General features: G+C 38.4%; 1 protein-coding gene across 10 annotated transcripts in view; it reads left to right on the top strand.

Moving 5' to 3' along the window:
* Window positions 1–26,453, top strand: part of DNM3 (dynamin 3) — a 624,166-nt gene that overhangs the window by 160,571 nt on the left and 437,142 nt on the right. For all 10 annotated transcript variants that reach the window (XR_016210404.1, XM_089299537.1, XM_089299535.1 and 7 more), the window contains 2 exons: window positions 18,398–18,547; window positions 20,798–21,001. Coding sequence is in view for 9 of the 10 variants with exons in the window: in XM_089299537.1 (XP_089155663.1) it covers window positions 18,398–18,547; window positions 20,798–21,001 (354 nt within the window). In the remaining variant the exon portion in view is untranslated. The remainder of the gene's footprint in view (window positions 1–18,397; window positions 18,548–20,797; window positions 21,002–26,453) is intronic.

Genomic DNA, 26,453 nt, shown 5'->3' with positions numbered 1-26,453 from the left:
ACTTGAGTTTTCATGACAAAGTATTTATTTCACTTTTAATTATGCTACAGTTTACTTGGTGGGTCACTTTTTAAAAATTTTTTTAAAGATTTATTTATTTATTTGAAAGTCAGAGTTATACAGAGAGAGGAGAAACAGAGAGAGAGAGAGATAGAGAGAGGTCTTACATCTGCTGATTCATTCTCCAATTGGCCGCAATGGCCGGAGCTGCGCCAATCCGAAGCCAGGAGTCAGGAGCTTCCTTCAGGTCTCTCACACAAATGCAGGGGCCCCAGGACTTGGGCCATCTTCTACTGCTTTCCCAGGCCATAGCTGAATTGGAAGTGGAGCAGCCGGGTCTCAAACTGGCACCCATATAAGATGCTGGTGCTTCAAGCCAGGGCATTAACCCACTACACCACAGTGCCGGCCCCTACAGGTCACTTTTATATATTATTAAAACAAGGAATGACATTGAATTGCTTGCTATTTCTGAATTTGTACTTTCAATTATTCTCAAATGACATAATAATTCACTTATTCAAAAACCTCTTTTTGATATTTCTAGTTTTTAACATAATTATTAGGAGGGAGAAAAAAATAACTGAGATTCCAAAATTGATAATACATGTTTACTATACCTAATCTGGCATCTGAAATACTGAAAAATCTGAAACTTTCTGAGTGTCATCATATCACTACAAATGGAAAAATCCCACACCTGACATCATGTGATAGTTTGCAGTCAAAATGCTGGCTCACTAAAAATATTGGATTAAATTACCCTCAGACTATTTGCGTAAGGTGTATATGAAAAATAAATGAACAATGTATTTGGACTGGAGTCTCATCATCATGCCGTCTCGTTATGTATATGTAAACAATCTAAAATACAATATCCAAAACCACTTCTGGGTCCAAGCACTTTGGATAAAGGATACTCCATCTATATAAAGTCTGTGATTTAAAACTCATCCATGGCAGTGTCCTGATTGTATTCTTTTTTCCAGTCTTATTTTAGACTCACATCATACATACTGGATTGTTGGATTTTTCAGTCTAAAATTTAAAGCGACAAATTAGAATGGGACTATAATTTAAAAATCTATTCATTAGAAGTGATAGTTACAAACATGATGCAAGGGAAGAACACAAAGAATTTTTTTAAAGGCATAAAAAACACACATAAAACATTTTTTCTTTTTTCCCCAGAAACCTTTTATTTAAGGAATACAAACTTCATACACTTCATAATTACAATTTTATGTATATAGTTATTGTTCCTACCATACCCTCCTCCCACCAACTCTCCCACCCCTATTCCTCCTCCCTCTCTTATTCCCATTCTTATTTTTTACTAAGATCTATTTTCAATTAACTTTATTAGTATATGATTAAATCTATGTTAAGTAAAGAGTTCAACAAATAGTATGGAAAAAAAAACCTGTTAACCTGTTCCTCATTAGTCAAGACAATGGATGTTCAAAGTCATTGCTTTTCAAAGTATCAATTTCACTTCTATAGATTACCTTTTAGGTGCTCTATTAGTTATCACAGGTCAGGGAGAATATATAGTATATGTCCTTTGGAAACTGGCTTATTTCACTAAGCATGATGTTTTCATCCATTTTGGTGCAAATGATCAGTTTTTTTAACTACTGTGTAGTATTCCATAGAGTACAGATCCCATAATTTCTTTATCCAGTCTTTAGTTGACAGGCACTTGGGTTGATTCCATATCTTTGCTATTGTGAATTGAGCTGTTATAAATATGGGGGTACAAATAACTCTTTCATACGCTGATTTCATTTCCCTTGGGTAAATTCACAGAAGTGGGATGGCTGGATCATATGATAGGTCTACATTCAGATTTCTGCGGTATCTCCATACTGTTTCCATAGTGGTTTTACCAGCTTACATTCTCACTGACAGTGGATTAGGGTACCTTTTCCCCCACATCCTTGCCAGCATTTGTTGTTTGTTGATTTCTGTATGAAAGCCATTCTAATGGGGGTGAGGTGAAACCTCATTGTGGTTTTGATTTTCATTTCGTTGATGGCTAATGATCCTGAGCATTTTTTCATATGTCTGTTGGCCATTTGGATTTCTTTTGGAAAATGCCTGTTTAAGCCCTTTGTCTACTTCTTAACTACGTTGTTTGTTTTGTTCTTGTTAATTTCTCAACCTCTTTATATATTCTGGTTATTAATCCTTTATCAGCTAAATAGTTTGCAAATAATTTCTCACATTCTTTCCTGAGTGTTTCTTTTGATGTACAGAAGCTTCTCAATTTGATGTAATCCCATTTATCAATTTTGGCTTTGGTTGCCCACACCTCTGGGGTCTTTTCCAAGAACTCTTTGCCTTTGCCAATGTCTTGCAGGGTTTCCACAATGTTCTCTCTCTCTCTCTCTCTTTTTTTTTTTGACAGGCAGAGTGGACAGTGAGAGAGAGACAGAGAGAAAGGTCTTCCTTTGCCGTTGGTTCACCCTCCAATGGCCGCCATGGCCAGTGTGCTGTGGCTGGCGCACCGCGCTGATCTGTAGGCAGGAGCCAGGTGCTTCTCCTGGTCTCCCATGTGGGTGCAGGGCCCAAGCACTTGGGCCATCCTCCACTGCACTTCTGGGCCACAGCAGAGAGCTGGCCTAGAAGAGGGGCAACCAGGACAGAATCTGGTGCCCCGACCGGGACTAGAACCAGGTGTGCTGGCGCCCCAAGGTGGAGGATTAGCCTATTGAGCTGCAGCGCCAGCCACAATGTTCTCTAATAATTTGATGGTATCAGGTCATAGATTTGGGTCTTTAATCTATTTTGAGTGGATTTTTTGTGTAAGGTGTAAGGTAGAGGACTTGCTTCATACTTCTGCATGTGGAAATACAATTTTCCCAGCATCACTTTTGGAGAGACTGTCCTTTCTCCAGGGATTGATTTTAGCTCCTTTATAAAAGACAAGTTGGTTGTAGATGCATGGATTGATTTCTGGCATTTCTATTCTGTTCCGTTGGTCTATCTATCTGTTTATGTATCAACGCCAGGCTGTTTTGATTTTAACTGCCCTATAGTATGTCTTGAAATCAGGTATTGTGATGCCTCCAGCTTTATTTTGTTGTATAAAATTGCTTTAGCCTTTTGGAGTCTCCTGTGTTTCCATATGAATTTCAGCATAATTTTTTCTATATCTGAGAAGAATGTCCTTGGTATTTTGATTGGTATTGCATTGAGTCTGTAAATTGCTTTTGGAAGAATGGACATGTTGATGATATTGATTCTTCCAATCCATGAATGTGGATTTTTTTTCCCATTTTTGTGTGTCTTTTTCTACTTCTTTATTTAATGTTTTCTAATTCTCATTATAAAGATCTTTGACATCCTTGGTTAAATTTACTCCAAGATATTTTATTTTATTTTTTTGTAGCTATTGTCAGTGGGATCTTATAAGTTTTTTCTTAGCTTTGGCATTGTTTGTGTTTACAAAGGCTGTTGGATTTATGTGTTGATTTTATATCCTGACACTTTACCAAACTCTTCTGTGAGTCCCAATACTCTCTTGGTGGAGTCTTTTGGATCCCCTATATAAAGAATCATATCATCTGCAAACAGGGATAGTTTGACTTCCTCTTTCCTGATTTGAATCCCTTTGATTTCTTTTTCTTGCCTAATGGCTCTGGCTAAAATTTCCAGGACTATATTGAATAGCAATGATGAGAGTAGGCATCCTTGTCTGATACCGGATCTCAGTGGGAATGCTTCCAAATTTTCCCCCTTCAATAGGACACTGGCTGTGGGTTTGTCTAAATTGCCTTGATTATGTTGATGAATGTCCCTCTATACCCAATTTGCTTAGATTTCTCATCATGAAAGAATATTGTATCTTATCAAATGCTTTCTCTGCATATATTGAAATAGTCATGATTTTTGTTTTTCAGTTTATTAATGTGATGTATCACATTGATTGATTTGTGAATATTGAACTAACCCTGCATACCAGGGATAAATCCTGCCTGATCTTTCTGATGTGTTGGATTAGATTGGATAGAATTCTGTTGAGGAGTTTTGCATCTATATTCATCAGGGAAATTGGTCTGTAGTTCTCTTTCTGTGTTGTATCTTTTTCAAGTTTAGGAATTAAGGTTATGCTGGTTTCATAGAAAGAATTTGGGAGGATTACCTCCCTTTTAATTGTTTTGAATAGCTTGAGAAGAATTGGAGTTAGTTCTTTAAATGTCTGGTAGAATTCAGCAGTGAAGCCATCTGGTCCAGGGCTTTTCTTTGTTTGGGAGGGTTCTTTATTACTAATTCAATTTCTTCTTGTTTAGTGGTCTTTTTAGGTTTTCTATGTCTTAGTGGCTCATTTTAGATAGGTTGTATGTGTTCAGAAATCTGTCCATTTTTCCTGTGTTTCCCAGTTTGTTGGCATATAGCTCTTTGTAGTAATTTCTGATGATTATTTTAATTCTGTGGTATCTATTGTAACATTTCCTTTTTCAACTCTAATTTTATTGATTTGGGTCTTCTCTTCTTTTTTTGGTTAGTTGGGCCAATGGTGTGTCAATTTTGTTTATTTTTTCAAGAAAAGAGCTCTTTGTTTTGCTGATCTTTTGCATTTTTTTGGATTCAATTTTATTTATCCTCTAATTTTAATTATTTCTTTTTTTCCCATTAGTTTTGGGTTTGGCTTGCTATTATTTTTCTAGGTCCTTGAGATACATTGATAGCTCGTTTATTTTCTGCCTTTCCAGTTTCTTGATGTAGGCACCAATTGCTATAAAATTTCCTCTTAACACTGCTTTTGCTGTATATCATAAGTTTTGGTATATTGTATTGTCATCTTCATTTGTTTCCAGTTTTTGATTTCTCTTTTGGCTTCTTCAGTGACCTACTGTTCATTCAGGGGCCTTTTGTTCAGTTTCCATGTATTTGCATAAGTTCTAGAGATTCCTGAGTTGTTGAATTCCAGCATCATTCCATTGTGGTCCAAGAAGATGCATGGTATGATTTCGATTTTTTTGAATTTGCAGAGACTTGCTTTATGGTCTAGCATGCAATCAATCCTAGAGAAAGTTCCATGCACCAGTGAGAATATGTATTATGCAACTATTGGATGGAAAGTTCTGTAGGTACATTTGGTCTATAGTGTCGATTAGCTCTGTTGTTTCCTTGCTGATTATCTGTCTGGTTGATCTGCCCATTGCTGAAAGTGGGGTATTGAAGACCACTATTACTATTGTATTGGAGCCTTGTCTCCCTTTAGATCCATTAACATTTCTTTTAAATAGCCAGGTGCCCTGTAATTAAGTGCATATACATTTATGATAGTCACATCTTCCTGTTGAATTTATGCCTTAATTATTACATAGAGACCTTCTTTGTCTCTTTTAACAGTTTTATGTTAAACTCTATTTTGTCTAATATTAGGATGGCTATACCAGCTTTTTTTTTGGTTTCTGCTAGTGTAGAATATCTTCTATCCTTTCACTTTCTTTGTTGATGAGGTTTGTCTCTTGTAGGCAGCAAATAGATTGGTTTTGTTTTTTAATCCATTCAGCCAGTCTATGTCTTTTAACTGAAGAGTTGACTCCATTTACATTCATGGTGACTATTTTTAAGTAATGACTTGGCCTTGCCATTTTTTCCATAAATGTTCCTATTGTTTACTTTGCAAATTCTTTGTACTTTTACTGGGAGATTTTCTGCCTTCACCTTCTCTCATAGTGATGACCATGTTTCTGTGTTTCTGTGTGTAGCACATCCTTAAGCATCTTTTGTAAAGCTGGATGAGTAGTGACAAATTCTTTCAATTTATGGTATTATGGAAGGTCATTATTTCACTTTCATTCATAAATGAGAGCTTTGCAGGGTACTGTATTCTGGGTTGACAGTTTTTTTCCTTTTAGGACCTGGAATATATCTTGTCATTTTCTCCTAGCCTGTAGGGTTTGATGAGAAGTTAGCTGTGAGTCTAATTTGAGATCCTCTGAAAGCAATTTGGCATTTCTCTCATGTACATTTTAGAATTTTTCTGTATGTCTTACTGTGGAGAATTTGACTACAATGTGTTATGGTGAAGATCTTTTCTGCTTATATCTAATAGGAGTTCTGTATGCCTTGTGTACTTGGATGTCCCTTTATTTCTCCAAATTAGGGAAGTTTTCTGTAATTATTTCACCAAAAAGACCTTCTATTCCATTCTTCTTCCATACCTTGAAGAACTCCTAGGACCAGTATATTAGGTTGTTTGATTGTTTCCTATAACTGTCCTACAGTGTTTTTTTAGTTTTCTAATTTTTTTCTTCTTGTTTTTGGTCTGATTGTAAAATTTGAAGAGATTTATCTTCAAACTTGGATATTCTTCTTCTGCTAGACTGAGTCTGTTATTATGGCTTTCCTCTGCATTCTTTATTTGTTCTATTGGATTCTTCATTTCCAAGATTTCATTTTGATTTCTCTTTAAGATCTCAATTTCATGGCAGAAATTTTGTTTTATGTCCTGTACGGATTTCATTAGTTCATAGATTTGCTTCTGATTACTTCTAGATGATCCTATGATCAGTTTTTTCAATTACATTTCTGGCATTTCAACCTCTTCATCTTAACATTCTAGTATTGAAGAGTTGTGTTCTTTTGGGGACGTCATGTTGTATTCTTTATTCTTATTTCTTGAATTGGTGTGTTTATTATCTGGCATTTGTAGAGATACTTGTTTGTTTTTTGTTTTGTTTCTTTTTGTTTTTTTGCCTGTGATGGCTTTTATCTTTGGACTATGCCTCTGTGGCTTAGTGGAATGTTCTCTTTTTCAGTGAATACTCAGAGGTGTGTGGTATGTGTGGCTGGGGAGCTCTATTCAGTGCTCCAGAGTGAAGGGAGTGTCCAAGGTGAGACCCAGGTAGGGTGTGTTAAATATCCTCTCTCTCTTTTTTTTTTTAATTAGAGGGTAGGTTTGTTATGCTCTGTTTGTGTAGTCTCACACTCACTTCCTCTCCTCAAAGGATACCAGGGCCTGGGCATTAGCCCCAGTGGATACAGTATTCATCCACTCTGCCCAAGGAACCACACAAAAGATCTGTGCAGTCCTTGGTTTGAGCATGGATCCCACAGCAATGACCCTCACTAGAGTATCAGGAAGCCCTGAGAATGTGGAGCCTCTCACAGTGACAGCCCAAAGTCCCAACCACACCCTATGCCCTCTCATGCAGCCACAGTGTTTTCATAGTCCTAGCACACAAACCTCCCGCAATCACAAGCTCCTAGCCCCTGTAAGTTATCCCAGCCAGACTGAGGCATCTCTGCTCATCTGGTTTTTGGGCACATAGACACGAGCTAGTGCAGCTGTTATGTGTGTCCAAAATGGCACCCACCTCTCTTGGCTTGTTATAGGAGTGAAGTGATTGGAACAAGGAGGATGGAGATAGTGATAGCAATGGCATAAGAGAGGTGGGCCAGACTGACTGGGGCTTGGTAGACTGAATGAAGAATCTGGATTTTTCTAAACATACTAGGACACCTATAAAGGCTTTTAAACAGGGGAGAGTTGATCTGATGTATGTTTTTAAAAGATCTTTTCAACTGCTGGGTAGAGAATGGATTCTGAAGAACAAAAAGAGTGGAATCAGGAAGACCAATTAGATTGCTTTTGTGGTAGGAGGAGTGGGCTGAGAAGTTGTATGACCACATGTGAAGACTGTGGGAAAGGGTTTGGGGGAGAGCTGGGAAAAGAAGGATGAAAAGGTGGCTCTTGGTTTTGGTTTAAGAGCCTGATTCAGTGGTGATATCAATGTGGAAGACTGTGGAAGAAGGTAGTATAGATGATGGGGGGCTAGGGCAGTGGGGAATTAAGAGTTTAGTTTTGAGCAGGCTAATTTTTTTAAAAGATTTATTTTATTTATTTGTAATTCAGATTTACACAGAGAGTGGAGAAGCAGAGAGAGAGAGAGAATGAGAGAGAGAGAGAGAGAGAGAGAGAGAGGTCTTCCATCTGTTGGTTCACTCCCCAATTGGCTACAATGGCTGGAGCTATGCTGATTGGAAGCCAGGAGCCAGGAGCTTCTTCCAGGTCTCCCATATGGGTGCAGGGACCCAAGGACTTGGGCCATCTTCTACTGCTTTCCCAGGCCATAGCAGACAGCTGACTTGGAATTGGAGCAGCCAGGTCTCGAACGGGCACCCATATGGGATGCTGGTGCTTCAGGCCAGGGCGTTAACCTGCTGTGCCACAGCGCCAGCCCCAAGCAGGCTATTGAGATTCATATCTAATATACATTCAAGAGGAAGTATCTGGCTGGTGCCGCTGCTCAATAGGCTAATCCTCCCCCCGCGGCGCCAGCACCCAGGGTTCTAGTCCCAGTTGGGGCACCTGATTCTGTCCCGGTTGCTCCTCTTCCATTCCAGCTCTCTGCTGTGGCTGGGGAGTGCAGTGGAGGATGGCCCAAGTGCTTGGGCCCTGCACCCACATGGGAGACCAGGAGAAGCACCTGGCTCCTGGCTTCGGATCAGGGCGGTGCGCCGGCCGCAATGTGCCGGCCGTGGCGGCCATTGGAGGGTGAATCAATGGCAAATGGAAGACCTTTCTCTCTGTCTCTCTCTCTCACTGTCCACTCTGCATGTTCATAAAAAAAAAAAAGTATCTGTTATGCATTGGAATTAGAGGTATACAAGTCTGAAGTTCAGGGGAGAACTGAGTGTGGAGGATATACATAAGTAATTATAAGGCCATGACATTAGATAAGATCACACAGAGAGAGGACAGAAATGTTAAAGATTTGAAGGTATAGAAGGAGGTCTGGGGCCCTCTGATATTTAGAAGTGTAGAAGAGAAGAGCAGTGAACAAAGGACACAGAAAAGGAACAATCAGTGAAAGAGAAAATCTGGAAACTGGGAATAATAGGATTCAGTAGAACAAAGTATTTCAAGGAAGAGGGAAATTATGTAAATGCAGTTGATACTTAGAATAATTATCTGCTTTGCAAGTGCTTGGTGTACTTCCTGTTTAGTTAATCTCTTCATTGGGTTTTACTTGGAAACTTTGGGGTATGAAATAGAGTTGATTTATGTTATACTTTTCAAGCTCCTTTGTAAAAAATACAGAACCAAATCAAGCTGCTGTTAATCTGTTTTTGTGGATACTTGTAGTAGAATATTCTACACATGTCCACCATCTCTCGGGATTTCTGTACAATACTGGCACCAGTTATCTGTAGCCACTTAATTCTCAAATGTTGGCTTAGCCTCATCCAGTACTTAGAACCAGACAGCCCCTAGGAAACTGTGAACACCATCATTGAATGGTAAATATCAAGGCAACGTTGGTATTTGTCTTTCTCATGGTTCTGAGTACTGTGCTATATCTACCATTCCATGACTGAGTTCACGTTTTGTTCTTCTGCTTTGTATCATCTGGCTCATTTGGGTATGGAGTTCTGTTTTGATTTCCTAGTCTGTCTTGGATGTGCCAGAAACCTGGTCCCCTACTCTAATCTGTGTCTGGTCTCTGGTACCAGCGTGGTATTACCATTTGTCTGGTAGGAAGTTTTGTCTTTCCTTTCTCCCACCCCACCCCACCTTATTTTTCTTAAGGTTGCTACTGAGACTCTGTCTTTTACTCACTACCTTCTGAGGTTAATGGTTTCTGCCTTTAGATTTCCTCATCTTTTCTTGATTGATGAACTTTCCCTGTGTACCTTACTGACACAATTGAAATCTGCTTCCTATCTGTGTGCCATAGAATTCATAGCTAGCAAAACCGTATTTCTAGCATCTTTGTTTCAATTCAAAACAACTTTAAGACTTGCTGGAAGCATTGCTGTTTAAAACTGGCATTACTCAATAGTTTAGGCAAAATAAGCCTTATAAAGAAGTGAGACATCTACAGATATTCTTTTCTCCAAATATGATAACCACTGGGCAAATAAAAGTAAAATGTAACCATTGTCTTTGAGGAAATATGTTTTTCAATTTAGTCACATATAGATACTCTTACAGCCAGCATATTCAGCTATTTTCACTAAAAATTGTTCCTTATTTTTGTAATCTATTACTTTATTTCATTGTAGCTCTGTGCTCACAAACCATCACTATTAAAAACATTTTGGAAATAAGATTCCAACTAAAATACCGAGGATCCCAGTTCTTAGAATAAAGATTGACAAGAGGATATATGCTTGTACTCCATAATTATTCTTTTCTACTTAACCTTGATGGATTAAAACATATGCATGCTTTTCCCTGTGGAAAGGGCATATTGGAAATATTTAAATTTTTATGGTCATGCTGTACTTTTCACAGATGATTGGAACAGTGCCCAGGCATAAACCATCTTCTCTTTCCCCCAAACAATTTGTCAGTTGTTTAACCTAGCATAATTTGTTTTTCATGACAAGTAGAAATGACAGTACTAAAATGTGTTACAGAGAAATAAAAAGAAAATAGAGCTGTAGTTGTGATATATTTTTTTTTTTGACAGGCAGAGTGGACAGTGAGGGAGAGAGACAGAGAGAAAGGTCTTCCTTTGCCGTTGGTTCACCCTCCAATGGCCGCCACAGCCGGTGCGCTGCGGCCAGCGCACCATGCCGATCCGAAGCCAGGAGCCAGGTGCTTCTCCTGGTCTCCCATATGGGTGCAGGGCCCAAGAACTAGTGCCATCCTCCACTGCACTCCCAGGCCACAGCAGAGAGCTGGCCTGGAAGAGGGGCAACCGGGACAGAATCTGGCGCCCTGACTAGGACTAGAATCCTGGGTGCTGGTGCCGCTAGGCGGAGGATTAGCCTATTGAGCCGCAGTGCTGACCAGTTGTGATTTTTTAATATGCTTCTTTTTCCCCCCTCTCATTATTCTTTCATATAACAATGTATCTTACCCTTTGTTTTAAATGTAGCCTCTTTTTAAGATTGGGAAAACAAGGAAGATATTTTAAACTAGGAATTTACTTTGTGAAACTGAAAATATACCAGAATTTTTAGTAAGATAGGTTATACTGCAACAAAATTCTATTTTGTGGGTGCATTATCAGGGTTTCAAAGTTTATACACACATAACCTTCAACTTCTGTAAGAGCTCATGGCTAAGAAATTGAATACACTGTCTATAAAGATTGATCCTGAGCTGAAGCTGCAGTTGTTAGAGAAAGCAAGCATTTCATATAAAAATTGCCAAGCTTTGAGAATGAAAACAACACTAAGAACATGTTGAAAGAACTTCTGCCTTTGGAAAGTTATACCTTTTTATGAGAAAGAATGAATCTGAAAACCATAGATGAGATCGTGTAGCTCTTCAGGTGTATTAGTTTACCATAATGTGAAATTCTTAGAAGACCCATATTTGCCAGCTCTTAAAAAAACTAAGATATTGATTGGCTAGTAATACTGTTCTATAGGGCCTGGCTTAGATTCTGGAACTTCCCTCATCCCCAGACTCTTGCAAAAACTCTTTTTCAGGTGTGAGTATAATGTTTCATTAATTTTGCTATAGTCTTTTCCAAGACTTTTATCTGTGCTTGTATTTTTGAACCACAACGAGGTGAAGATGTGATCTTTTTAACTCTTTGTTGCTAACAAAGATTTATTTAATGTTGTGGTACAAACTAATGGATTATCCTCCTTGATAGCAACGGTGGTCAGGTCAGTCGAACATTCTTACTACCTCTGCTATACAAATATCCCTGGTCTGCACACTAAGGGGCAGGCATGCCATAACAGGACTGACTGACTTTGTTGCTGGTAAAACTCACCTTACTGGCAATATAATCCTGTAGCTATGAATTGTGTGTTTTGATTACTGTGTTTTTCTATAAGAAATGGGATGTATATTCTGAAAGTGATCACTGTACTCTTAGAGACTAGGGAACTACAGGTAGCCACCATTTTTAAAATTTTATTTAAGTTTTACAAGTTTCATATATTTCATATGTACAGATTTGGGAACATAGTGATGATACTTCCCATCCTACCCTACTTCCCTCCCACCCACGCTCCAATCTTTCTTCCTTCTCCCTCTCCCATTCCTACTCTTAATTTTTATATGAAGATCTACTTTCAGCTTACTTAATGATCATGAATTTAACCCTACACTAAGTAAAAGAGTTCAATAAATAGTATTAAAAAAACCCACTGTTCCTCAACAGAAGAGACAAGAGCTGTAAATAAACATCAAAACTCAAAATGCCCATTTCACATTACATTACATTTGAGGTACTCTATTACCTTGAATCAGGGAAAACATATGGTACTGTCCTGTTGGGACTGGCTTATTTCATTAAGTATAAAGGTTTCCAGTTGTATCCATTTTGCTGCAAAAGACAGGATTTAATTTTTTTAACTTTTATTTAGTAAATATAAATTTCCAAAGTACAGTTTATGGATTACAGTGGCTCCCCCCCATAACTTTCCTCCTACCCGCAACCCTCCCATCTCCCTCTCCCTCTCCCATTCCATTCACATCAAGATTCATTTTCAATTTTCTTTATATACAGAAGATCAGTTTAGTATATATTAAGTAAAGATTTCATCAGTTTGCACCCACACAGAAACACAGAGTGTAAAATACTGTTTCAGTACTAGTTATAGTGTTACTTCACATTGGACAACACATTAAGGACAGAGATTCTACATGAGGAGTAAGTGCACAGTGACTCCTGTTGTTGACTTAACAATTTGACACTCTTGTTTATGGCGTCAATAATCTCCCTAGGCTCTAGTCGTGAGTTGCCAAGGCTATGGAAGCTTTTTGAATTTGCCGACTTCGATCTTATTTAGACAAGGTCATATTTTTATAGCTGAGTAGCATTCCATAGTGTATATATACCATAATTTCTTTATCCAGTCAACAACTGATGGACATCTGGGTTGATTCTGTATCTTAGCTATTGTGAGTTATGCTGCAGTGAATGTAACAGTATAGATAACTGTTTCATATGCTGATTTCTTTTGGTTTGGGTAAATCCCCAGGAGTGGGATGGCTGGATCATATGGTAGGTCTATATTCAGATTTCTGAAATATCTCCATCTGTCTTCCACAGTGGCTCAGGTAGCCACTTTCTGACAACTGAAGTCATCTGGGTCCATTTGAATTTTTCATCCTATAGGATGAATTCTTTTCCAGAAGGCTTTCTGGATTCATAAAAAAAAAAAAAAAAGAATATCATGGTTCCTTCCCCATTAATTTTCCTGGTATGCTGGGGAATGCTGAACCCCAGTGATGGACATAGATTAGTATCAAGTTGACATCCTTGATACTGTCATTCTTAGGCCAGTCATTTAGGAGCACTCTATGGATATGTATGTGTGTATGGAAGAAATAGTAGTATCTATATGGTTTAACCAGTGAGAATGTATGCAAAAATGTTTTTAAAAGACATTCAGACAAATGTCATAATTTCCCAGTCTCACCTAATGAATTTTCATGCTCCCACCACCATCAATTGTACAAGTTTGTCTCATCCACACTCATAGGTCTGCTTCCTTACTGTTCCCATGGGTGCAGTGGCTCCTGCCTTCCTTCCTTCCTTCTTCCTTCTTCTTTCTTCCCTTCCTTCCTCTCTCCCTCCTACCTTCCCTCCCTCCCTCCCTCCTCTCTCTCTCTCTTTCTTTTAAATATTTATTTTTTTATTTGAAAGGCAGGTTTACAGAGAGGCAGATCAGGGTTGGGGGGTTCTTCCATCTCTGGTTCACTCCCCAAATGGCTGCAATGGCCAGAGCTGGGCCAATCCAAAGCCAGGAGCCAAGAGCTTCTTTTGAGTCTCCCACGTGGGTGCAGGGGCCCAAGGATTTGGGCCTTCATCTACTGCTTTCCCAGGTCATAGCTGAGAGCTGGATTGGAAGTGGAACAGCCAGGACTTGAACTGGCACCCATATGGGATATTGGCGCTGCAGGCCATGGCTTTACCCACTACATCACAGCGCTGACCCCATGTTTCTTTCTGGTTCCCTTGTCTGTTTCCAAGATATCACTTCCACATTTGTCCATTCTCAGTCTGGATCATCATTTTTCTTTTAATGCTGATTTGTTACCATCAGCCCATGAACATGCTATTAGTTTTTCCATCTTCACAAAACTTTCCCTTGACTTTGCATCCCTTTCTAGCTGTCACTTCACTTCTGTTCCTTAAAAGAAATGTCTATAGCGGCCAGTGTTTAGACATAATGGGTTAAAACTGCTGCCTGCAATGCCGGCCTCCTGTATCGGTACCAATTCGCATCCCGGCTGCTCCACTTCTGATCCAGCTCCCTGATAATGTACCTGGGAGAGCAGCAGAGGATGGCCCAAGTCTTGTGCCCCTGCACCCATATGGGGGACCCAGAAGAAGCTCCAGGCTCATAACTTCAGCCTAGCCCAGCCCTGGCTGTTGTAGCCATTTGGGGAGTGAACCAACAGATGGAAGATCTCTCTCTCTCTCACTCTGTAACTTTGCCTTTCAAATAAATAAAATAAATCTTTAAAGAAATCTATAATAATTTTCTTTCATCTCTTCTTTTTCTCCCTTAATTCTGTTTCCGTCAGGCTTTTATCAAACTCCCCCCACTTGCCTGTAGCAACTCTTGTCAACTTCTCGAAGGCCCCTCAAGTTGTGAAATTCTATGAACCATTCATTCCTGTGCTCATCTTCCCTGACATGTTGGCAGGTGTTTGGTGGAGTAGAAGGTCTCCTTCCTTCATGGAATACTCCCCTCACTCAGCTTTGACTCACCTGTTTCTTTGGGTACCTCTGCAACCTTCTCAATCTTCATCTCCTGACCTCCAAACATTAGAAAACACAGGGCCCAGTGCTTTGACCCTACTACTCTCACTCAGTGATTTTCTGTGTGCCTGGTTTTAATGAATCCCAAATACATATTGCTACCTGAGATTTCTCCCTGGCTGAAAAGACTCCTGAGTCTAGGCCCAAAGGCCTTTTTTTGGTGTGTACTCAGGAAAAGGCTGCCCTTTTCCTCAAGTTCTTGGCCGTCATCTTCTGGAAAGTTTTCAGAGTAAACACGCACCTTTCAGATGATTGGCTGCGTGAACGTCTCCTACAGCTCTGAGATTCTCAGCCATTAGCTGCAGTTCTGCGTATGTAAAAGGTCCTTAACAAAACTTTTCATTCTCAACCCCTATCTCATCTTTTCCCCTGTCTTCCCAGCCTCTTCCCTTCAGTCTTTTTCTGTGTCAAAATTCTTCTGGCTGTTGATGTTAAATTCCTTGCTGTGGTTTGAAAATGGATTTGGTTCCTGAACTCATACAGATATTTAAACCTCAATCTCATAAGTTAATGATACTAACAGGGTGGCAACTTAATCCAGTTGTGGTGTTTAGGAGGTGGGCCCAGTGGGAGGTCCATAGGTAACTGGAACTGTGCTATCAGAAGGTAGTTCTCTTGAGTTGGCTATAAAAGCCCGAGTTTGGCTCAGTATCTGTCTCTCCTCGTGATCCTTCCTCTGAGCTGCACTCTTATCAGAGGCCAAATCAATGGGGTTGCCTAGTCGTGGACCTGAACCTCCAAACTTGTGAGCTAAATAAACCTTTTCTCTTTATCAAGTTAATGCCTCCATTATTTCATTGTAGAAATGAAAAGCTGGTAAATACACTCCTTGAAGTTATCCTTGACACCTGTTTTTGCCATACTTCAGCTTTAATTCATAAGCTAATCCTGTCATTTTTTCACCTCCAAAATAATTAGAACTTAACCAATTCTTGCCATCCTAGTCTAGGCCTCATCATGTCTTGCCTAGATTATTCCAACAGTAAGCTTTCTTTCTTGCTCCCCACCGTCTGTCCTCAATCTGGTAGCCATAGTCATTCATTTCAAACCTCAGTCACATCATGTTCCTTCTCAATCCCAAATTTTTCTGGTGGTCTGCCATCTCAGAGTGAAAGCCAAAATTCTTGGGTGGTCTGCAGACCCTCCCACCATCCAGATCTGGACTGCAGCTCTGACTTCATCTCCTGCCTTTCTCCCCATGCCCCATGCTTCAGCCACACTGGCCTTCTTACTCTTCTCAGCACGCCCAGTGTCATCTGTTCTGGGTACTCTTCCTGGATGCCTTTACATAAAGCATTGTTTGCTCTCTCCCTTTCCTGAGTCTTTGCTCAAATAAACTTTATCATATAGGAGAACCTTCTTCAACTACACCATATAATGAAGCAATCCTTCCCTCCTCCAAGACATTTAATATCCCCTCCTATTTTATTTTTCTGTATCCTTTATCAGTTGGCACACACATTGTTTACTGTTTCACCTCATTAGGTTTTAGGTTTTGTGGGGCTACAGACTCAATTTTTCCCCCTTTCCTTATCCCAGTTTCTAACGCAATGATTAGCAAGTAAGTGGTAGAAGCTTGATAAATAGTAGAATAAATAAACAAATACAAGTATCTATCCCTAAATCTGCTTATGGGACCCTATCCTTTAAAAAAATACAAATATTTTAAATGGTCCTGCACAGTTAGAATATCTCAAATCCAAGATAAAGCCATTTTGAGGAGCCTAGTAACTAATTTAAGTCTAATTTGAAAATTGTGTTGATTTTTCCACCTTTTGGAAGGACATTAGTTTCTTTCAGAGAAAGCAAGTAAGCGCCATCTAGTGGCTACAAAAGAAGTCCCATTTGTGTTACTTTAGATGTTAACTGATAAATAACAATTGAAAATATAGTCCCCATAATAAGAAGCTTATTAACTCGATGACAGGAGTAATTGTGATCAGCGTAAGGCATTACGTGTCTATTTCCTCAGAAGATATTAAATTGAAAAAGACAGTTCCATTTCTTCTGAAATATTTCTCACTCATTTTTTCTTATTTATTCTTATTTGTGGAATTTGACCTCTGATGTTTATTTTTTTTCTCATTTAATCTTCCACTTATCTTTAAAGTCTTATGTTCACATGGTACTGGATTAAGGGTTGAATGGGTAGTAAAATTAAGGCTGTATCTTCTGGGAATTTATGATGTTATAAAATAGCACCTGTCTGGGTAAATATGTTAAAGAATATGCCAAGTGATGCAGTTATCTCTTCAGGCAAGATCTCTGCAGCCTGTTGAATACTTACTGTTGTGCGCACTTTCACCATTAGAAGAATGAACTCCCAGTTGATTTAAAGCTTGCCATTTTTCAGAAAATGCACGGAGGCTGGCATTGTGGTGCAGTGCTTTGGGCCACCACCCACAATACTGGAATCCCATATGGGTGCCAGTTCAAGTCTCAGCAGCTCCACGTCTGATCCAGCTCCCTGCTAATGCACCTGGGGAAAATATCAGCATGCCTCAAGAACTTGGGCCCCTGCCACCCATGTGGGATATACCCAGGTAGAGTGCTGGGTTCCTGCCTTTGGCCTGACCCAGTCCCAGCCTTTACTTTACTACCATTAGGGGAGTGAACCAGTGGATGGAAGATTTTCATTCTCTCTCTCTCTCAAATAATTCTTTTTTTTTTTAATGGTAGTTAATTTTATGGAGAAACAAAAACAGAAAAATATTTATATCCATCCACATTGGCAGGAAACACAGATATGAAGTCTGTCTCCAGCTGTCATTCTGACATCCAAAATGCTAGATCATTTCTGTTCTTGGGTAAAGTAAAGCAGAATATCCTTGGCCCATATCAGGAGTCTTTGGCTCTTCTGGTCCTGAAGAGCTGAGCTGTGCAGGGAAGTCTTGGCCACCATGTAGTCTGAGCAATGGTCAGATAAGCAAGGAAGCATGGTGAGAGAGGCCTGGCAAGGGCACGGATTCTGGGGGTTGACAGTCATCTTTGTCCCTGGACTTTTACATGGAAGATTGTCTGAATGGCTCCAGTGGACAAAAGCTGGACTGAGGGAATATGTCAAGAACAAAGATTTCATACCAGTAGAAAGAAACATTTTCCAATGAGAATTTTCCACAAAGAGGTCACAGCCTCAGTACCCTATCCATGGATGGATCTCTGCAGAGGTACATAGTTAGCCTGCCAGGGTTGTTGAAGCTAAGAAGATTCTCTGGTTTTCTGAAAGACAGTTCCTTCTCCCTTCATGAATGAACTCCTCCCCATTCTTCAGTAGTCAGTTCATCCCTACTTCCATTCTTTGAACACTGCAGTATGAAGCTGTCTCTTCTGTCTGTACCTTTCCTATCATTTGAGTACAGATTAGCACTTTGACAGTCAGCAGCTATTGTTTGTTTTATCCTATAGACAGTCACAATTATCTTTAAGTTATTTTATAGGTTAGATAATATAAGAACTGCTTATAGTACTTAATTGCTTATTTGAAAGTTATCAAATTTAGTATTGATAGCATTTGAATATTTAATATTTCTATGGTATTCACTGTGACTCTTAGAACTACTGTGTTCTATTTTGATGACTAAGGAGACAACACTGAATGTGTTGAAAATTAAAGTAATACTGTTCTCCAAAAATTATGGCCCAAAATCCATAAATTTAGATCATTTTAATTTGTTTTTTTTTTTTTTTTATAGAATATGGTGAATTTCTGCATTGCAAAGGAAAAAAGTTTACAGATTTTGATGAAGTTCGCCATGAGATTGAAGCAGAAACAGATCGTGTGACTGGGATGAATAAAGGCATCTCCCCCATACCCATTAATTTACGAGTTTATTCTCCACATGGTAAGTAAAATTACTCTTTCAAAAATGTTATTATATTAAGTAACATGGATTATTTGTATAGAGGATACAAATGGTAGGGTCTAGGATAATGTTTGGATACTGCCATAAATACTCTTAGAATCTTTATGAAGAGGAGATGACTTGTTAAAAAATCAGAATTTGGTTACTCATTTTAGAAATTCCCATTGGCCAGCCCCGCGGCTCAATAGGCTGGTCCTCCGCCTGCAGTGCCGGCACCCCGGTTCTAGTCCTGGTCGGGGCACCGGATTCTGTCCTGGTTGCTCCTCTTCCAGTCCAGCTCTCTGCTGTGGCTGGGGGGTGCAGTGGAGGATGGCCCAGGTCCTTGTGCCCTGTGCCTGCATGGGAGACTGGGGGAAGGCACTTGGCTCCTGGCTTTGGATCAGCATGGTGTGCTGGCCACAGCGCGTTGGCCGCAACGGCCATTGGGGGTGAACCAACGGAAAAAGGAAGACCTTTCTCTCTGTCTCTCTCTCTCACTGTCCACTCTGTCAAAAAAAAAAAAAAATGAAAAAAGAAATTCCCATTACGTTTGTTAGAAATGTGTAGAATTTGAAAGAGGTATACATTTTCCAGTTTTAATGTCATCAGTCTTTGCAGAATCTTTGAGACACATGATACGAATGCCTTAAGGGCTGATTCTGAGGCCAGAGTGTTTAGCTTGATTTTATATACAGAGGACCAACTCCATGTTGAGCACAGATTTGAACAGTTTGCACCCCCCCCCCCACAACATATAGAGTACAGTTTGAGGGGCCTATATATTTTAAATTATTTTCTTCCCAAGGATTCAGGTTGTGTTTCCACCCAGACTATCCATGGAAACTTTTATAAATTAGATGAGCAATTCATGATACATGATGGGAAAAGCCTCTGTTCTGACAATTTCTAGTAGGATAAATTTTTTTAAAAAAAGATTTTTTTAATTTATTTGATAAGTAGAGTTACAGAGAGAGAGAAAGATCATCCATCTGCTGGTTTACTCCCCAAATAATTGCAATGGCCGGAGCTGAGTTGTTATTGTTGTGACCAGATCATCGGATCCCCATGAATGCTGCCAGACTTGAACACACCAAAATGCAAGAGCAAGGTTTATTTCGGAAGTACAAGCTGCAGCAGGGACCCGTCTGCTCAACCGCTCAGCGGAGGGCAGAGGAAGGCCCGGAGCTGTGCTTGGGAGCCTCTTTTAAAGCCAGGTTACGTCATCAAGGGGTGTGGGGTAACGGTGGATTGGCTGGGGTCACCTCTGGTACTTCCAGATCAAATGTGGCTGTTCCTGTTTGGGTCAGACCCAGGGGATTTTCCGTTGTAACTTTAGGTTTCCCCAGAGTGAGGCTGCTTTTACTGGAAGTCAGGCCTGCCTCTCCTAATGGAGGTACTTTTTGGAAACATAGTTACTCCGGTCCTTCATTATGAAGTCAGGAGCTTCTTCTGGGTTTCCCACCTGGGTGCAGGGGCCCAAACATTCAGACCATCTTCTACTGCTTTCCCAAGCCATTAACAGAGAGCTGATCGAAGAGGAGCAGCCAGGATGAGAACTGTGCCCATATGGGATGCTGGCACTGCAGGTGGAGACTTAGACCACTACACCACAGCACCAGCCCCTGGACAAATTCTTGTTTCCATTTTTTTTTTCCTAGTTCTGTTTCTTTTAAAATAGAGCATGAATGACATAAGCTCAGTTATTACTCCCCAAAGGACGTGGTGCCAACACTGTTGTGAACGGAGAGGTTTGATGGAGTCACATCCTAACTGTTCCTACAATCTACTCACTCAACTCAGAGCACCAGGGGAGGCTATAACAGCCTTCCAATAGGCTACATGAAGAATCTTCTCCAAATAATATATGATGATTTTGAAGGGAAAGCAATAGCTTATTCTGAGAATATTTATACTATTTGAAGATGATATACAAGACTGGCAGGGAATATATGTATTTATTGTTAGTGTTTTAGTTATAACCCCCAGTTAACAACATCTAGGATATGACAGCTCTCTGAGTAAACTGTTAGACATGCAAGTCAGTGTGTTTTAAATTATGTTAAAATGATCATTTGTTACAGCACAATGATATCACAAAAATAGAGAAAACTAGCACAACCTTTTTGTATTCTATGCATACTTGGGTTGGAGTCTTTCACATGCATGATGTGTGAAGCTCGGGTGATTCTGCATTGTTGTTTTCTTTTAGCATTGAAGCTGTGTATAAGACTCTTGATTCTTTTCTTACAGTGTTAAATCTAACCCTGATCGACCTACCTGGAATAACTAAAGTACCTGTGGGAGATCAGCCACCAGATATTGAGTATCAGATCAGAGATATGATTATGCAGTTCATCACAAGGGAGAACTGTCTGATTTTGGCTGTCACCCCAGCCAATACTGATCTTGCAAACTCAGATGCACTGAAGCTAGCTAAAGAAGTTGATCCTCAAGGTGAGTGTGTGATCCCTGAGAGAGAATTAATTTAAAATGTGGAGAGTGTTTGTATATTTAATGCTAACACATATTCTCATGACTTGATTTCATTATTAATTAAATTAGCCACTATTAGTGTTCTTAATTCTTTGTTTTTAAAATATTGAAAAAAATATTATTAGGGAATATATTCAAAACCTATATACATAAGATTAACTGAGATTTAAGAAAATAGATGTTTCTAATAAAATAAGCTTCTGGTACAGCAGAATAAAGACAGTCTACCTTACTTATTATAAGCGCTATCAGAATATAATACCCGTGGAGGATCTACCTGTGTGTATTTGGCTTCTTTAAGATAGGAAGCTCTTTAAATGCACAAAAGATATTTAACTCATAGTTATTTGAGATAAATACATGTGCATGTACCTCAAAAAGTTTATGGGATTTGGAACTGATGTTTTCAAAATCCACATATAGTTTTCTTCATAATATGCATTTCTCCGTGAACTTTTCAAAGATTTGTTTTATTACAAAAGCAGATTTATCTGCTGTTGGCATTTCAGAATCCAGAAAAGTCACTTCCTTATGTTGATGTTTTAACTTTTCTTCTTTCAACTGAATATTGATATTGTCTTCAGGAACCTCAGTGTCTGAAGTGATTGTGGAAGGCACTTAATAACAAGTCCTTTCAATATGGAGATGCGTGTTTTTTAATTCTAGGGAGTTTTCTCTTTTTTTGATAATCAATTGCCGCTATTTTCTTTATTTACAATTGTTGTTATCATCTTGTTAGAACAATTGGATTACTCATTGTTTTTTCTTATAAATCTTTATGCTCTCTCATCCATTTCTTTGCTTCTTTTATCTATTATTTTTCAAGATTTACTTGATGTTATCATCTCCTCTGATTAATTTTTCATTTCTAATAGTTCCAATGTCATTGTCTTATTTTGTGAATGTTATTCTTACTGTTAAAAATAGCATTCTGCCCCTGGTTTCACAAGTAGAATATCTTCTCCAAGGATTTTAATGAGAACTCTTGAGGTTCTCCTTTTGTGATTTATATATCATATTTACATATCCATATTTTTCTAGTTGTTCATTTTTGTCTTTATCTTTGATGTTAAAGACCTTTTTCAAATGCTTGATCATCTAGAGCTGCTTGCTCATTTTAGGAGAGTAGAGCTCTAAAGAGCTGATAATGTACATGAATGTAATTCATTGACTAGTGGATGGACTTTCCTATAAGGTTTTAGGCTGAGACCAAACCATCTGGTTAGGTGACTTCCTCACCTTTTAGATTCTATAAATATTTTTCTGTTGTCATTTATAGTCTTGTATAAACCTGATGTCCATTGTTATTGGAGCTAAGAGGAAGAATAGATTTGACAGGGCAAGGAGGGAGGAGATGGGGGGTAGGAAGAGTAGTTCTTCTAAATGTTTTAGTTAATCCCTCTGCTTTCATCATGGCATTTCTGAAGGTCTTCTTGAGACCAAAATCCTCCTGGTTCAACTTACACTGAATGTAAATCTTCAGTACTTTGTGGAGATTGAGGAAGGGAAGCTGTGTGGCTGTGCAAGTTGGGGAAGAGTGCATATCTAACAATGTTTTATATGAACTTTCAGCTGGTTCTGTGTTTAGCTCCTTCTATACTCTGGCTTTTGTGTTCCAGTTCTCAAACCCTTGAAGAGTTCTGCAGTGGGAACTGGTTTGTTTCTTCCTGATGTTCCCTCCAGCATCCCTTATGCTGGGGCTTGGAGCAAAGTAGGTAGTAAGGACTATCACCAAGGCTCCCTTTCCAGCACCAGTGCCTTGGAAGGGTCAGATTATGGACTGGGATTGAAGTCTAGCTATAAAGATATTGCTAAACCATGCCTGTCTCCACAGTTCTTGTCCCACAGCAGGCTAAGATATGTTCGTTGGACTGGATGGGGCTAGTCCTTCCGTCAGTGAGTTTTAATGAGTCCAGCAAAATCACTTTTCTGAAAAATCCAAACTTAATCCAGATGAAGCTTTATGGAGAAGCACATATAATGCCACCAAGTCCCAGGTTCCTCTTTTGTCCTCCTTGAATTAGGCCTCCTTGAAATTGGTTCTTTTTCATTTAGATGCTCCTTAGAGTTGACCAGATGGCTGCAGTTGCTTCTGTCTCACATACTCACAATAGTAGAAGAAAAACTAATGGAACATCTTTTATTTGTATAAACTATGAATTTTATTGAAAAATAAACTAAAATAAATTATGCAATTAATATATCCTATAAGTGTCTGCAGCTGATTCCCAAGACTGAGTTAACATATTTATGTATATTTAGGAAATGGGGAGTGACCACATCTCATTTCCCAGGCTCTTTGAAAAATGAGTCAGTTATAACCTAAAATAATAACTCTCATATGATTGCAGATCATTAAGTAGGAGCAATTAGTGTTAGTGAAAGGAGTTGTTAGTTTTCCAGGAAAGGATTGATCTTCACAGCCTCATTGCCAGTGTGTATAATGTGTTGCTACAGCATATGTGAAATACTGCATTAACTTCCAGTCATAGGTATGTACTTGTATGCCACAAATTTGCATCCAGAAAGTGTAATGAGATTTTATTTTTACTGTCATAGACCCAGCTTGTTTGCAAGCTTGCTTTTATTAGATGCCATTTAGAGATTTCTTAATTTCTTCTGAATCATTAGAACTGCTTCTCTATTATAGGTAAACCTGCCATACCCCAGTTTTTAATACTCTATAGATGGGAGTCCTAAAAAAAGGTTTTTGAATGTTCTGGTGGGATACTTTGGTGGAAATGCAGAAAAATTTGGTGACATTATGTGCCACTTCCTTGTCTAGCAACTCCTAAATGGCAAGTGCTAAGGAGAACCAGCCCACTGCTTGTGGGCTTCTGTTAATCAGCATTATTTGTTAAATATGAATCAATATGATTCTTAGGTTAGTTACTAGAAGTTTCTTGCTCATCTCAAGGTTCATTATTTGTTTTATATCTTAATTTCAGCTCTCAAACTTCAAAACCCTGAAAACTGTCTGTAGAGTTTGCATGGTGATCTATCCTGAGATTTCAGCTGGCCTTGGAAATTACTAGGCTCTGAAAGAAGAAAGCAATTTTTTGCCCAAACTAATAGGATTCATGCTGTGTGTTTTAATTAGAGTTGAATCAAATTAAAATAGAGAAGAGAAAGGAGCTGTAGATCTAAAACAGGACCTAGTGCAACACTTATTTAGCATATGGTATTTAGGGTTATAGTGTGTTAGGGTGGGCAAATAGGTATCTTCATTTACCATTTGTGTTTGCCTAGTTAGTCTGTGAAAAGGTTTCAAGTATTTGATTCAAAGGCAGGTTTTCCTTAGATTTACAGTTTCAATTGGAATAAAAGCAGGGACATGAACTTTGTGTATTTAGGAATATTCATCTTGCTTAGTTCCTTCCACATATCCAGGAATTTTCCAAATTTCATTCTGTTATTGATTTGTAATTACATCTCACTGTGGTCAGAGGTCATACTCTGCATCATTTCAATACTTTTGAACTTATTCAAACTTTTATGCCCAACAGCTGTTCTATGTGGATTTCAGAAAAATGTATATTCTGCTGCTGTTGGGGAAGTATTCTATAGATGCTTGTTAGGTCTAGTTGATTTGTATTGTTTGGGTGTTCTTTTTTCTTGTTGATCTGTCTGGTTATTCCATTATTGAAAATAGGGTATTGACATCTCCAAATTGTTGATGGGCGATCTAATTTTTCCTTCAACTGTGTCAGTTTTTGCTGTATTTCTTTTGGAGATTTTTAAGTGCATTTTATACTTATAATTCTTATGTCTTCTTGACTTGTCACTATAAAATGTCCTTTGTCTATAGTAACAATTTTTGACTTAAAGTGCATTTCATCTGATAATGTTTTATCTACTACAGCTCTCATTTGATTACTGTTTGCTTGGTATATCCTTTTCTATCCTTTACTTTCAACTTGCTTTTGTTTTGAATATAAAACATATATCTTACAGACAGCATATAGTAGGATCACGTGTTTGTTTTTTAAAATATATTCTGCCAGGATCTGTCTTTTGGAGTCTTTAATTTGTTTACACTTAATGTCTACCTTAATGATAAGGTAGAATTTGTGTTTGTTATTTTACTATTTGTTTTGTGTATCTCTTGCAAGTTTTTTTCTCATTGCTGTTTTTTGTGTTAAATGTCCATCTTCTAGTTTAATTCCCTTATCATATATTTTGTTATTTTGAAGTTATTTTCCTAGTGGTGGCTCTAGGATTAAAATTGACATCTTAATTTGGAACTATCTAGTTTGAATCTATATCAACTTGGGAAAAAAGAATTACAATCAAATGAACAAGTACATTTATTCTGTCTATTATATTTAATTACTTCATTATCTTTGTTAATGTTCTTTATTTCATGTGGAGATTTGAGTTACTGTTTGGTGTCCTTTCATTTCTGCCTGAAGCACTGTCATCAGTATTTCTTATAGGCACATCATAAAGTACAGTATTCTATGTTTTCATTTACCTGAGGATTTCTTAACTTAATTTTTAAAGGAGAACTCTTAATTGACAGTCTTTCTATTTTACCACTTTGAGTGTGTCTTTCCATTACCTTCTGGTTTCCCTGGCCAAAATTCAGCATTAATCTCTTTGAGGACCCTTTGAACATGATGAATCTTTTTTCTCTTGCTGTTTTCATGATTCTCCCTGTCTTTGATACTTTGATTATTGTGTGTGTAGGTGTGGATCTTGTTGAGCTTATCCTACTTGAAGATTGTCGAACTTCTTGGTTGTACAAACTAATATTTTTATTAAATATGAAAAAGTTTTAGGAATTCTTTCTTTTTTAGAGTAGTTTATTTTCACATTCTTTTAAAAATTTTTATTAATGTAAGATGAACATGTATTTTATATATACGGGTTTAGGGACATAGTGATACTTCCATTCTACCCTCCTTGCTATCCATGCTCCTACTTTCCCTACTCCTTAATTTCTTATTTTTTCTTTTAATTTTTACAATGACATATTTTCAGTTTATTTTATAATCATAAGCTTAACCCCTTACTAAGTAAAGAATTCAACAAATACTAAGAAGAAAGTAAACACACTGGTCCTCAACAGTATAGACAAGAGCTGTAAACAATTATCCCAAAATATCAATTTCACTCACATACGTTATATTTTTTGTTCTTTTAATTACTGCAGATCAGGCAAAACATAATATTTGTCTTTTGGGGGCTAAACTGACTTATTTCACTAAACATAATGGTTTCCAGTTGCTTCCATTTTTTTTTTTTTCTGAAAGGATTGCATTTTTTTTGGCTGAGTAGTATTCCATTATATATATATATATGTGTGTGTGTGTGTGTGTGTGTGTGTGTGTATATAAAACAATTTCTTTATCCAGTCATCAGTTGGTGGACATCTGTGTTGATTCCATATCTTAGCTGTTGTGAATTGAGC

This window comes from Oryctolagus cuniculus, chromosome 7 (assembly GCF_051225735.1).
Source record: "Oryctolagus cuniculus isolate XC-2025 breed Fujian yellow rabbit chromosome 7, ASM5122573v1, whole genome shotgun sequence".
Lineage (NCBI taxonomy): Eukaryota > Metazoa > Chordata > Mammalia > Lagomorpha > Leporidae > Oryctolagus > Oryctolagus cuniculus.
Note: the sequence above shows the minus strand (reverse complement) of the source record. Positions and strands in the feature narration are given on the sequence as shown.